General features: G+C 34.9%; 1 protein-coding gene across 1 annotated transcript in view; it reads right to left on the bottom strand.

The window, feature by feature from the left end:
* Positions 1 to 7,395: 7,395 nt before the first annotated feature.
* The window catches only part of VWDE (von Willebrand factor D and EGF domains), a 41,361-nt gene continuing 33,076 nt past the window's right edge, over positions 7,396 to 15,680 (bottom strand). Inside the window, exons 19-23 of the mRNA XM_073009094.1 lie at positions 14,016 to 14,111; positions 13,827 to 13,922; positions 12,972 to 13,067; positions 9,973 to 10,076; positions 7,396 to 7,709 (exon numbers count right to left, since the gene is read on the bottom strand). Coding sequence (XP_072865195.1) covers positions 7,695 to 7,709; positions 9,973 to 10,076; positions 12,972 to 13,067; positions 13,827 to 13,922; positions 14,016 to 14,111 — 407 coding nt within the window. The 3' untranslated portion in view covers positions 7,396 to 7,694. The remainder of the gene's footprint in view (positions 7,710 to 9,972; positions 10,077 to 12,971; positions 13,068 to 13,826; positions 13,923 to 14,015; positions 14,112 to 15,680) is intronic.

The following is a 15,680-nucleotide window of genomic DNA, read 5'->3' as shown; positions in this document are numbered from 1 at the left end:
GGAAACTTACAATCATGACGAAAGACGGAGGAAAAGCAAGCACGTTCTTCACAAGGCAGCAGGAGAGGGCAGGGTGGGGGGAAGTACCACACTTTTAAACCATTAGATCTCGTGAGAACTCACTCACTATCACGAGAACATCACGGGGGAAACCACCTTCATGATCCAAGCACCTCCTACCAAGTCCCTCCCTCAACACATGGGGATAATAATTTGAGATGAGATTTGGGTAGGGACGCACACAGAGCCACAGCATATCAATAATAATCTCATTTTAAATTTAAAATTACACAGTATTCTTATGACATAAATATTTTTATCCCTATTTTACAAATGAGGGAATTCATGTATAGAAGGTGGTAAAGCTCTCTGTGCAAGTCCACAACTGTGGTGAGGTAGAGCCAAGATTTGAGATTGAATTAAAGTCCAGGTGCACCCAACTCTGAAGCCTCAGAGCAATGTGTCCTGCTGCTCTCCTGCCTCCAGTTCTATTTCTACATGGTGTTCTTAGCAGACACCTCTCCACAGACAAATGTATATCCACAGCTAGAACAAAACGAACTAGTAATTCACAAATTCTTCTTGAAGTGCGTTTTTTTCAAAATATTTTTGTCCAATAAATTAATAAATACCTCATTTTAACAGTCATATTTTTATCAATCCATAATGTGGATTGAAAAGTGGAAACATCTTTAATAAATTATCAAGTGATCTTCAGTCATTAAACATTCTTGGCTTTTCCTAAAAATAGATGATATTATGTAGTTAATAGGACTTGGTGTCAGATATGCATTCAAATACAATCACGGCAAAGTGTAAGCAGCAGGGTATTTAAGAAACAATTGGAGTTCTCTAGGCTTTGGTGTTGTCATTTGTAAAATAGAGAGAAATCTTTTCTCTCAAAAACTTGAGTGTCTGAAAGATTAATATTAATTAAAATCCCTACCATCGTGCTCAATACATTTTGGTTTTCTTTCTTCTAATTATCCCCACTTAATTTATTTAATTGATAATCACATAATTGGTCTACTTCCACTCAGGAGAGCACTTCTGATTTTTATGGTGTGCTATTGAATAATTACAGAAATAAAGTGGATGCTGAGTGAAGAGGTTATCATACCTAGCAGTCTTTTGACAGAAATATTTGTCCACAATAGTTTTAGTTTACCTGCCTTCGATAAATAAAATAAAGCAAAAATTGAAAATCTTTGACAACCAAGCTCTGAGAACTTTCTGAATTTATAACTGTTGCCTGCCCAATTCAGAACATGAATGATATGGTTTGGCTGTGTCCCCACCCAAATCTCATCTTGAATTGTAGCTCCCATAATTCCTTTGTGTTGTGGGAGGGACCCAGTGGGAGATAACTGAATCATGGGGACGGTTTCCCCATATGGTTCTCATGGTAGTGAATAAATCTCAAGAGATCTGGTGGTTTTATAAGAGGAAACCGCTTTCACTTGGCTCTCATTCTCTTGTCTCCCACCACGTGAGACACCTTCTGTCATGATTGTGAGATCTACTCAGCCACGTGGAACTGAGTCCATTAAACCTCTTTCTTTTGTAAATTGCCCAGTCACAGGTGTGTCTTTATCAGCAGTGTGAAAATGAACTAATACGATGAACTTCCCCACAACTTAGTGAACAACCAATTCCATCTTCCATGACTTTGCTGGCCCTGATCTGGGCTGATTACCTAGGGATGGTCACTGGTTCACGCCCATCCAGTGCTACCAATTTCTCTGAGACTTTTCTCATTCAAGACTTTTGAACTAAATGACATGTTTTCTAGTCAATGGGTGGCAGTAATTGGAACAGAAAGATCATCACATTGATCTGGTGGCCACATGGAATCCTGAGGAAAATCAATAAAGAACAGCAATGGGCAAAGAGAATTAAAGATTTACAGGGAAGCCAACAAGAGACAATCCATGCAGCTCCAGAAGAGAAAAGAATGAGTCTTTTGATTGCTTCCTGGCTCCCATGAAACCCAGCCTCACTTCTTGTCTTGAATGCTGTATCATTTTAATCAACCACCATGTTTATTGAGTTGAATCAAAGAAAAAAAAATCTTAACCCGATGGCTCTCACCTGGAAAAGGGAAGGCAGTTTCCATTAAAGTGGGGCTGTTAGGAAAAAGATAGAAAATTAGGAAAACTGAGGGTAGTTTCCTACTCTTCATTGCCAGAGATAGGTAGCAATCCAACGTATCTTTCTGCTGCAAACTTGATCCGGCCATTACAAGAATGACCGTTTAAAGGAAACAGAGTGTCAAGGACGCTGCCCATAGTTTTCAACATCATCAAAGAGTTTAAGTGTTATGTGATAAGGTCCTTGTGAGGCAAATTGAAAACTGGAGGAAATAAACTTGACAAGAATTGTCAACAGGTCAGTTTGTGCAGCCTGTTTTCTGAAATTAAGGGCTGAGTTAGGTGAAAAATATAAGTCACCTGGGAATAAGTCGTCTTATTCAACATTAAATATTAGTGATTTTAGCACACTTGCTTTACTGCTGTTTACAAATATCTACTTCATCAGAGAAGGAAAATGTATTAAGACTTAAGCAATTTTTTTAAGAGATGGGGTCTACGTTGCCCAGGGTAGAATGCAGTAGCAATTCACAGTATTCACAGACTCAAGTGATCCTCTTGCCTCAGCCTCCCAAGTAGCTGAGATTACAGATACAGAAAACTGCAACCACCTGACTTATGCAATCTTTAGGAATTTTGCCAGACTTTTTTTTCTACAAACAAGAATTCAGTAGATATTTTCAGTATCTTTTGCAAATGGTGATTGAGGAAGCATCAGCGGCAGTGCTACCCAATATCCACTATATAAACATTGATTAACAAGCTCCACTTAGATTCCCTACTTTGCTTTCTGTGAACAAATAGCCATTCTCCTCTTTTTAAAAAAACAGAATAGTATAATGTTGTTTATTATTTACTTCTCATTTATAGTTAATAACATTTTAGATATGCAGTACAGTATATCTTCTTTCAGGTTTTCTGTATTGTATTTCTCCCCCTATTTAACATGTTGTTTAATATTTAGGCCACTGCAGCTCATTTTAGAAGTAACTGGCATGCATATTATAAGTCACAAAAAAATTATTAAGTGGCATAAAGGCAAAATACTATATTAATTTGATGAATATAAATATGCTTGGTTTAAACCCCAGCATGTAAGTCCATCAAAAATTACATAATTGTGATGGAGTTTTTATAAAATTGAAAAAATACATACAATATGTCTATATTGTCATTATGAGTTCCAAATATCCCCAAATAGTTTTAACCTGAAATTTTAAATTTTATCATGTATTTCATTTCAATGTTAGCAAGAATAAGCACAAAACAGTCAAACATATTAATTAAGCAAAGCCTATAGTCTGAATTCTTTATAAGAATTCAGCATGAATAAACACTATACTCTAGCCTGGGCAACATAGCAAGACCTTATTCCTAATAAATAAATAAATAAAATTATAAGATAAATATTGAAAGTTATGTATTTTCAATTACTTTTGCTTAATTTTTAAACACTCACTATTTTCAAAGTATTTTCCAAATAGACTGTGAATAAAATATGTTGAAATTAATTGTTGCAAAATATCATCAAGATATAAGCCAAAAATTAAATCTCTTGCCATAAATTTATCAAATTACTTGCTTTTCTAAACTGGCATTATATTCTAAACATTACTTTCATTTCCATGAGTCATTAGCTTTCATAAGGATGATTTTACATAAAATTTGTAAACCACAGCATTTCTTCATTATTAACCTATGCAGGTCCATTAAATCTATTATAAATGGATAGTGTATTGATTAATATTTTAATTTTATTGAGATTCTTGATGTAGATCTAAACAATGTTTATGAAAAATTTAATGTACATTCATGCGTCACTTAATGAAGGGTATATGTTCTGAGAAATGCATGATTAGGCAATTCTGTCTTTGTACTAACACCGTAGAATGTACTTACACAAACTTAGGTAGTATAGCCTACTACACATATGCTGTATGGTATAGCCTACTGCTCCTAGGCTACAAATCTTTACAACATGTTACTGTATTTGAATACTGTAGGTAATTGTAGCACAATGGTAAGTATTTGTAGATCTAAACATAGAAAAGGTACAGAAAAATATTGTAATATAGTCTCAGGGGACCACCATCATATATATATATATATATATATATATATATATATATATATATATATTCTGTGATTAGCTGAAACGTCATTCATTATGTGGTGCATGACTGCATTAGTTTAGGTATCTCAGAATAAGTCTTTAAGCAATTATAACTTTTAAACCATAAAAAGTTTACCTTGAAAATCAATTTAATAAGACTATTGATAAAATTGCTATTGATAAAATCGCTATGTGGTTGTGACATTGTGAAATATATATTTGGTCTTCATCCCATTCCTGATATATAGCTCCTAAAATCCTTATAATCTCCAAAGTGATAAGTGTCTTTTTGTATGCTAATGAGTTGACGGATGGCGGGGGACTCCTGGATAGCCCCGAGGACAGTCATAGGAAAGACGAAGACACCTTTAGGCATTTCAGCCCAGGGAGGGGAGAGAGGCTGAAGGTTAAGTCAATCACCAATGGACAATGATTCAATCACTCATGCCTATGTAATGAAGTCACCATAAAAGCCCAAGGACAAAGTTCAGATGAGCTTTCAGGTAGCTGAATACACAGAGGTTCCTGGAGGAGCCCAGAGAGGGCATGGAAGCTCTGCACCCCTTCCCACATGCTTTTCCCAACACATCTCTTCACCTGTGTCCTTTGTAATATCCTTTATAATAAAGCAGTAAATGTGTTTCACTGTGTTCTGTGAGCCATTCTAGCAAACTAATCAAACCTGAGAGGAGGAGATTGTGGGAACTCCAATTTATAGCTGGTAGTCAGAAGCACAGGTAAAACAACCTCGGGCATGTGACTGGCATCTGAAGGTGGGAAGTCTGAGGAATTGGGGACGGAGCCCTCAACCTGTGGCATCTGATGGTACTACAGGTAGATAGTGTCAGAATTGCATTGAATTAAGAGGACATCCAGCTGGTGTCTGCTGCAGAATTGGTTAATTATTGGGGAGAACTCTCCCACAAACTTCTTGCTGACCAGAGGTCACAGAAGCCTTCTGTGTTGATTGTTGTGTTATGACAGTATACTAGGAAGAAATTGAATTTGTTTTCTACTCATACAATTGTATCCTGAGCAAAGTTGTCAAACTGATAAAAAAAATGTATCTATTTTCATAGTATTTTAATTCCAATTACTAAATTTAAATAGCATTCACTTTTATCTACAATACTCCTATTTTCACAAAAACTGAAGAATATTAGTACAATACTCTCATTTTCACAAAAGCTGAAGAATTTAAGTATACACTAAGTGTTAACATTTATTTTACATTTGTATTTCTGAATTTCTGGTAATATAAAACATAGTGTAGTATATTATTGTTGATGAAAAGAATCTAACCGTGTAAAATATTTGAAGAGATTTATTCAGAGCAAAATATGAGTCATCATGGCCTGTGACATGGCCCCAGGAGATGCTGAGAACATGTGCCCAAGAAGGTCAGGCTACAGCTGGGTTTTATATACTTTAGGGAGACATAATAGGTGGATTCAAGAATTTTCTGATTGGCAATTGGTTGAAAGAGTTTATCTAAAGACCCGGAATCAACAGAAGGGGGTGTCTGGGTTAAAATAAGGGGTTGTGGAGACCAAGGGGTTCTTATTATGCAGATAAGGCTTCCAGGTAGGAGGCTTCAGAGAGATGAGATTGCAAATGTTTCTTATCAGGCTTAAAAAGCTATCAAACTCTTACTTTATTCTCTCCTGGATCAGGAAAAAAACCCGGAAAGGGGTGGGATTCTCTATAGAATGTAGATTTTCCCCAAAAGAGATAGCTTTGCAGGGACATTTCAAAATATGTCAAAAAAATATATATTTTAGGGTAAAATACTTTATTTCAGGGCCTGTTATCTGTCATGTTGGTATCCTATTGCTACAAAAAGTCTGCTTTGTTATTTTTAAGGTCTCTGTTTTGATGTTAACGCTGGCGGGTTGTGCCTGAATTCCAAAGGGATGAGGGTAGAACGAGGCACGTCTGACCATCCATTCCCATGACGTCCTGAACCAACGTTTCAGGTTTACTTTGGAATTCCATTACTTGAGAAGAGTTCTTTCCATTGGTTGGGAGGCTTTGAGTTTTATTTTTGGTTTATATTATGGGCTCCTAAGCAATCTATTAAAACTGCCTTTTAGTAAATACAAAATGATAAATTAAAAACTCTTTAATTCTGACATTGGATGTTAATACTTAAAGGGTCCTTAGCAAATGTAGCAATACTTTTATTCTGATCGTGTCTTACTTTATCTTACAGGTTAGATATGGCTTAGGAATGCTCAAACTTTCTACTTAAAAGAAAAGAAAAATGAGCCTTTGTAAATGTATATGATTTAAGATGGTCATGTTCAAATTAAAATAACATGTTTTCTGAAAGTCAAATGAAATGTTTGAGGCAAAATATGAGATAGCAGGAAAAAGGAAACTTTATAACCCCAGGTAACTTGCAATTATTTGCATCTCTGAGGCAAATCCTTTAATTATATGTGTATTCCCTGTTGTTGTTACCCACTTCCCCAACTGTTCATGTATTGTAATTTAACTTTGCTTTTATTAAGCATTCACATACATTTTTCTTGTGATATCTGTAGAAGGATTTGGTTTTGTGATCATCTCTCTTGATTCATATACCAAAATGGATCATGGTACAGAAAAAAATGGAAAGATGAAAGAGCAATCAGATGCAGACCTTTTAGCATGTCTGGTGTCTGTTTTCTCACTTTTGGGCCCAGGACACCACTGCCACTTTTTTGTAAGGCTGGGAATTACATTTTTCAGAATCCACTTATCTGTGTGGTTCTGTGTCAGAGTTTGCCAATGAGAAAAATTTGCTGGAGAGTAGGAAGATGGAAATGAAGAGGAAGTCGTTAGTCTTTTCAGAGGTGTTTGCAGCTTGATGCTTGGAAAGATGAAATTCACAGTGGCTTTCTAGCAAAAATTTGAGAATAATCCACTTTGCCTGAGACAGTTGGTGGTAGTTTTTAAAGATTCTCAAGTATTGTAGCAGTTCCAGGAAAGCCTCTGAGAAGAACCTGCTTGGAGCTTTGGGCTAACATCTTCATTATTACCCACTCTGATCAGCGGTGGCTTTCCTAATCTCTAGCTCCCAACCCTCATTCCCCATCCTTCAAATAGTCCTGTGAGCCCCTTGTTCTGAATTAAACATCATCTATCAGGATGATATCAAGTGGTTTCCATTAGGTTGACTGACTACTAATGATGCAGACATAGTCACAGTTAGGGCTGAGAATATACTCAGTTTATTAAATATTGTGAATGGATGGAATATCAGATACATCATCTCAGTATGTAAATATCCTATCCCACCTCAACATCAAATTTAGATTACCTGGATTTCTTCTTTGCTTTTCTCTAATGATTACAACTGAGATCATTATGTATTTTATTAGTTTCTTCAGTCTTTAAGATATTTTTTGAATGATGTTCAGATAAACTTCAAGTTATCCCCAACTTTTTCTGAACAAAACATTTCCATTCTTAAGATACAGGCTTGTAATTCATATACTTGATGTTACTCAATGGTGTCTTATCTGTAGTAGGAAGAAGGAAATTGTGTTTCAATGAATAGTATAAAATCATTTAACCCGTACTCATTATTTGTTGCCTCCTTCCCTCTGACATGATACATAAAGCTCTTTTGGTTCTGTTTGCCACTAGGCTCAATACTGTTTTCATAAAATTGAAATCTAATCACGATTATATTTAAGGTCCAAGCAGTCATAATCAAATGGAGCTTGCATACTAGGTGACTCCATCTTGGCAAAATGTTACACTTTAGAAACATCCATGCCCAATAAAATGAATTAATGTTTTAATATCCCTCAGGAAAAAACCACTGATACTCATAATGCATTGCCCATCCTTTTCCTTCTCCACCTCTTTCTATTCCTCTATTCGATGTAATTAGTTACAAACTCTTACATAATGCTTGTTATATCCCAGGCACTATTCTAGGTATTTCACATATATTAACATATTTCATCCTTACAATAAGCCTATGATTAGGTGCTACTATTAATGCCATACTGCAGATGAGAAAACTGAGACTCAAGGGATTAAACTTGACTGAAATCACAAAGCAAATTAAGTGGCAGGGTCAGAATGAGTGCACTGAGTCACAAGCAGGAGGTTGTGATGCTTCCCAAAGCCTTTTATCAACCCACCCTCTTTAGCACCTTTTTCTTCCTTTGCTTATTTTCCCTTTCTCTGTGTTTCTTGTCTCTAGCCAGTAATTCTTTTTCATTGAAATTCTAGCAATCCAATCAGTAAGCTCCATTTCTTTTTTTAATCCACTATCTCAGGTTGCCTGAGGAAGAGCCAGGAGGTAGTTAGCCAGCCGGAACCCTCCTTTGGGGAAGGTAGGGAAGACGGGAGCAAAGGATGGAGTTGGAGGTTCTGTGGATATCCGTGGATGGTGGTTGCTTTTTTCCCCACTAAAGAGAAATTTATGTTTTAACCTATGTGTGGGAGCCAAAAAAATATCAAGAGCAAGTGAAAAAAAAAAAAAAAAAAAAATGACACCAACGATCAACAGAAGAAAGCCAGAATGAGATTGAAGTTAGAAGCTTGGGAGAGCAGGTTACAGTAGAACAGGACATATTGTGCTCATGCTTAGCCTTTTCTCCCCTTAGCCTTCCCCATGGCCTTCTGGCATTTTTTCCCCTTAGTGTGATTTCAAATGCATTCTCAGAAGCAACATTAATGGGGATAAAGATGATTTGCTATTGATCATATAAGGAAGGATTCAGATGGCAAATACATACATAAAATAGAATATAGAGCAGCCACTAGTTTAGTACTGTCAAAGTGGAGTTAAAAAGCTTTAGAGGTCCTAGGGTTTTCTGTGCCATAAAAATCTCACATCAAATCACATCAAATAATATGTATTTAGGCTGCCTTCAAACCCAAGGAAGCTGAAGCTTTTATTTTTATTTTTCTCAAACAATATTTAATCAAATTAGTACTCAATAACTTTTGCTTTCCAGTTTTCAGACCATAGCCCTGTTATGGTCTGGTTATTTTCATAATGGGAGCCAATCCTACAGGATGACACCAGTGCTCGGAGAAAACTATACATATATCCATATTGTCTCCAAGCAAGATTGATCCATATCGAGCTTCAAGAAGAAAATTTCTAATCAGTTGTCAAATTCTAGTATTCCAGCATACTTTTATATTCATGACACTGGGGCATTTTGAAGTACTAAATAGCATATAATGACTTTTTAAATTACAACTCCTACAGATTAGCTTTAAGATATTTTTGAGAGGTTTGCTGCATTTGTGTGTCTGTGTGTTTGTATGAGAGGGAGAGAGATTATTAGAGCTACTCTTGTGTGGATAGGAATTAGGACTGAAATAATATTTCGGCTGTTGATATTTGGAAATCTAAGATTAGAGACCAAACAAAATGCAGTTTAATCCTCTGTGAAGAAATAGGATTGCAGAAACTTTTTAAATATGTGTTTTATAGCAATGGCTCTACAAATAAGTGTCTTGAATCTATTTTGTGGAATATTTGCTGTCTCAACTACAGTGTCATGAAATACTGCATTACATTGGACAGTTATATCTATACATTGAAATTCCTTAAGAACACATCAAAGTTTTATATAATAACTCTACCATAACACAAAAATGATACCATTTTTAATTTTAGAGGCAAATAAATGCTTTTATTTTTTATTTTGGAAATAAGAGAAAATAAAACATTGATTAGTAGCAATTACTAAGTAGAAGAGATATGCAAATGTCAATGTCTAAAATTTATTTTCTCTTTAAACTTTGAAATACCTGTATTTTCTTCTCACATGTGACTCCGGAGTATTCAGTGCGGCAGGAACACACATTGGGAAATATGCATCTGCCCCCATAAAGACATTTTGGGTTGCAAATTGCTGCAATACACAAATTTTTGGAATGACCATCTTTTGACATGAAATGCTTGTGACATATTCTATCCTAGTGGTCTGAGGCTATATGGTGATTGGACACTAATGCAGTCGTAAGAATCTATTAATGAACCATCAATGAATGGATCTGTTCTATGCACTCCCATCTCTCAGAGCACACGTACACATCAAAAACAAAGCACCCAAAACTCAAACAACACTTTTGGAATTCTATAAAGATATTATTAAAAGAAACAAAAATTTCATTGACTACATTTTAAAATATTTGAAATATATCTTTTTTTTTCTAGAGGAGCTCAAGTCATTAACAGAAGATAGCATCTATAATTTGTTTTTTAACATTAAGCACAAATTTAAAAGAGACAATCCAGTACTGGGCAGTGTATGGAAAATTTGACAATTTTTATACTGTCATTGGAAGTTTAATGTGAAATAACTCGACTGAAAATTTCTGAAAGATACTCATACTGTCTATATCATACATTTCTTCCTTGAAGTCTTTCCCAAGGCAATTAAAAATACCTACATCTATCTCAATTATCTCAATATCTCAATCTAGTTATCATCTACCTGCAGAAAGAAAATACTTATAATACTTAATAATAACTTGTAAATAACTAAAAGGTTAAACATAAGGGGGGAGGTAAAAGGAATTTTTTTTTTTTTTTTTTTTTTGAGACGGAGTCTCACTCTGTCGCCCAGGCTGGAGTGCAGTGGCCGGATCTCAGCTCACTGCAAGCTCCACCTCCCGGGTTCACGCCATTCTCCTGCCTCAGCCTCCCGAGTAGCTGGAACTACAGGCGCCCGCCACCTCACCCGGCTAGTTTTTTGTATTTTTTTTTTAGTAGAGACGGGGTTTCACCGTGTTAGCCAGGATGGTCTTGATCTCCTGACCTTGTGATCCACCCGTCTCGGCCTCCCAAAGTGCTGGGATTACAGACTTGAGCCACCGCGCCCGGCCAGGAATTTTTGTAGTATTTAAATTATGGAACTTAATATATTGCTTAAATTTTGTTTTTAAACGACATAAATTCTTTCAAGTAATATTGAGTGAAAATGAGCATACCATAAAATTATATATAATAGTTATTTTTATAGGAGAAATACTGCTTCAATATCACATACTTGAAGCTTACACATTCAAGAATAATATGTCCTTTAACATAAATGCAACATTGACAGGGTATCTTTTCATCAGGGCTGCTGTATACAATTGGGCAGGTTGTATAATCCATGAGGGCTCCACAGCTAAGAAAACAGCATTCACATGATAGATATCATAGATTTGAATTTTTATTACAACAATTTTCCAACAGATGGTAGTAACATATTTTGTTTAAGAAATATCAATATATTAAGACAGTTTCTCAATAGTTTGAAATAAAGAATTTGAAGTAGGATGACTTTTAAATTCACATAAAAATGCTGCAGGATGCAGAAACACGGTGCACAGCTTCAGGCTGTGCTCAGACAATCTCAATCTGCAACCACTGAAGCATATTTCCTCATTAATGTGCTTTTAACATCTTCTCATCCTTCTCTCTTATGGTCCATATAGAGCTTACTCCAGAACAAGCAGCCCAAGTCAAGGTTGCTAACTCTTTTTTTCTAGCATTTTATCACATCTAAATTCCAATTTGGATTATCAATATTTGAGCACACATTTCTTTTGTAAATACCAGCACTTGATAGCACTTTGATATATTTTTCTAGGATAAGAAATGTATAAATTACAATAGCAATTACTAATAAAATAGGGTCTAAGAGTCACAAAAATTACATGCAAAATTTCTGGTGCATGGAAACAAGGGTGTGGTTCATAAGACATTGAAATGGAGGATATGTTATTTCTAGTAAAAAGGCATATCATAATAAAACTGTGTAATTTCAGTTTACAATACACTTGGCCATCAATTTTTTAATTATATAATTATTAACCATTTGGAAATATTTTGAGGAATTTCAAGTTTTTCCCATTAAGTTAATAATAGGTAATATTTTAACATGTTATTGCAAGTTTCCACAAAATATTTCAAAATTGCATAAAATTTGATCTTCCTCTATGTCTTAAGATTTCACCTATGTAGAAATTCATGACTAATATTGGATGGAAATATACTAAAACTCTAAAAAAGAAACTGAAAGTAATTCTGGATGGTGAAATTTAGAGTGATTTTTTTAAAAATTATTATTTATTAATTTATTTATTTTTGAGACAGAGTCTCTCTCTGTCGCCCAGGCTGGAGTGCAGTGGCACAATCTCAGCTCACTGCCAGCTCTGCCTCCTGGGTTCATGCCATTCTCCTGCCTCAGCCTCCAGAGTAGCTGGGACTACAGGCGCCCGCCAGCACGCCTGGCTAATTTTTTGTATTTTTAGTAGAGATGGGGTTTCACCGTGTTAGCCAGGATGGTCTCAATCTCCTGACCTCGTGATCTGCCTGCCTTGGCCTCCCAAAGTGTTGGGATTACAGGCGTGAGCCACCTCGCCTGGCCTAGAGTGATTAATTTTTAATACATTTCCATATTTTCTAAGGTATCCATGATAAATATGTATTTATCTTATAATATGAAATAATATTTAAACTTCTATGTATCAACGCCTTCTTTGACCCACCTGGGGAAACTTTATTGGTAACGCACAGATCACAATTTGAAATTATCTCTGTCACACAAACTATTAATATGTTATACTACACTTTCTTCTTTTAAATGGATATAAAATTTAGTAAGTTTTTGTTTTATTTCTAAAATCATTTTTTAAAAAGGATCAGCGTGTTGGAGTTTTTGTCCCGCTATGGATTTGTCCTATAGCTATACTTTAATTACTATAACAGATTCCAATTCAGAACATATAGTAGGAAAAGCATCCTGTGGGCTTACGTATTTGACACTGCACTCCTTCCCAGGAGGAAGGACAATGGCATATGCTGGGAGCAATGCATTCACCACCGTTTTTACATTTCTGCAAGCAGATAGCTGCCAATCGAAATATAAACAAGTTAAAATTTTAAATTACTAGTCAAATCCTATCCATAACCCACGAAACTTTTCATTAGAGGAAAAAAAAAGAAATAGTTACAGGTAAGTGATTAAAGAATTTTTTTCCCTAATATTTTATCAAGAACACTTTTGAATGTCACTACATATTCTTGGAAAATGTGACCTTAACAATTGCAAAATGTTCCACTGTTTGAATGTGTCGCAATTTAAGTTTTCTCCAATTGCTGGACATCTATGTTGCTTCTCATTTTTTCACTTTGATCAAAACACTCTAGTAGTGGCTAATTTAAAATAATTTATAGAAAGGAAAAAAATGAAACATTTGAATAAAGACAGCCACCCTCAGGAGCTACCGGTCGGAGTGGCACTGTTACCTCCTCTTGGAAAACTCAGAACTGGATGGGTTGACGTGGGGCCAAGAAGTCAGTAATTTTTTAAAACCTTTCCTTGACCCCGACTTCAGGACTTATTTATCTTGTTATTTATCTTGGCAAGTGCAGTAGAAAAACTGAAAAATACAATATATCCTCTTCTGCTAACCTGAAAGAATGAGTTCAGAAGAGTAAAAACTCTTTCTGTTTCAAAAAGGTATCTCCTAAAGCAGGAATAAATATGCAAAAATTTTAAAAAGACCAAGCAAGCAAAAGTGAAAAAAAAAATGCTCTTTGTTTTAAATTCTGTTTTACATTCCCATGAAAGACGAAAGTTTCAGCGTTTTAAGAATATTCCTCTTACGTGTGTTGCATCGTTTCCCACTCCAACCAGAAGGACAAGAGCAAGTGTTCGGTCCCACACATTTTCCTCCATTCATGCACATAGGATCACAGATGCCTTAAGGTAAAAGCATGAAAAGTCAGCCCTTAAATTCAATAGTTTTGTCTTTGCTTTACCTGTAGTTGACAAATATATTTAGTGATGTCTTACTTTTTTGGCATCTCCTACCAGTGTATCCTTCACGACAGATGCACACATTATTTCTCACGCAGTGGCCACCATTCTTACAGGGAGGGTGACAGAAAGCTAAAAGAACACATGGCAAAAATCTGTGAATATTACATATTCAATTATTACATATGATACATTGCATCATGTGCTTTTCATCAATGTGGCCATAAGGCAGAGAAATGTGCTATTAAAATAAAAGGTCACTCATTAAACCTGTCCTTTCTAAATCATGAAATGCAATGCTTATATCTATAAGCTGCTAGTGGGTTAGCACAATTTGAAATGTATTGGTTAAGTGTTCATAACAAATTGAGTCTTTCATATTACAATGAATATATTATAAACTTTAACTTATGTTTCACTATACAATAAAGCATGGAATGATCTAGACAAAACCCAGAAAATAAGGCAAAACTTAGCTCAAAATAAGAATGTGCCTGTTCTTGTGGAAAATAGACAAATCTCAATACTTTTCCACACACTTAGAAAGCATTTTTAAACTAACTTTTGAGTACTTACTGAGATTATGATGGCAGAGCTTTATATGTGACTTATTCCTGTGAATGCTTGCTAAAAGTCTTTTTAACAATAAATCCTTTGCTTTATTCAGAATATTTGTTAGATAATTTTGAATATATCTTACTAGTAGCTCCTATGTGTTTAATTCTGTTTTATGAAATGCAGAGGTTAATATGTATTAATTTTATGAGAGGGTTATGATTACTTCATGTTTCTTCCAGGTATGAAAATTAAATGCAGGCATTTCTTTTAAGTAATACACAGGAAAACCTGTCTAGAAAATTTAAAATTTAATTTCTTCCTAAATAATAAGTAAATAAATGTGAGTTTGTATTTTAAAAATAAATTTCAAATTAACTGGTATTAATAAGACTAGTGTGGACTGACTCCCAGTTTGAATTAATAGTTGCTTTCTTTATTTCCAAAAACTGTAAGAAAAATTCTACTGTTTTCAAATAGATTTTTGAATGGAAATAATATAGAACTTCATAGTAACAATATAACTGCAAGTTTTTAGCAAACAGTGTCCAGTATTTTAGGTTGAACCTTTTTTTGGCTCATGTTTGAGTCTACTGTTATTTCTCTGACATTTTATTGATACTTTTTATTGGTAGAGAAATGTTCTTACATTTTCCGCTCCCTATCCTTCATACAATTTAAGATTACTATTTATTAGAAAACGTATATTCTTTCTACTATGAAAACTCCATAGGAAGTGCCTGTGGTTAGGAATTTAAAAGTTAAAAAAGCTCCACAAATTCTTTATGATGGGTAATCTTGCTATAATTAATTATCCACAAAAACTTGAATGTAGAAATAAATTATTTATGCAAAAAAGCATATGTAATTAAAATAATATATACAAAGGACATACAATTTAAGCTTGGCCATGTCTACCCATAATCCCACATTAGGAAAAGGAGGTTTATGAGAAAATCCACCCTCCACATTTATTTATGAGATCTATAGGCCTCATTCTGTCACCAAACCCTAAAGTGGGCTAAGTAATTGGATTCACTCTCCATGTGAAATCTAAGAGGTGAAGCAAATTGGAAGGTGTATTTAAACATCTCTCCGGCCATACATCCTAAGCCTTGCTTACTAGTTTAGTAGTTTAACTGTTTT

This window comes from Chlorocebus sabaeus, chromosome 21, assembly GCF_047675955.1.
Source record: "Chlorocebus sabaeus isolate Y175 chromosome 21, mChlSab1.0.hap1, whole genome shotgun sequence".
Classification (NCBI taxonomy): domain Eukaryota; kingdom Metazoa; phylum Chordata; class Mammalia; order Primates; family Cercopithecidae; genus Chlorocebus; species Chlorocebus sabaeus.
The sequence above is the reverse complement of the archived record's forward strand: the minus strand, read 5'-3'. Positions and strand labels throughout refer to the sequence as shown.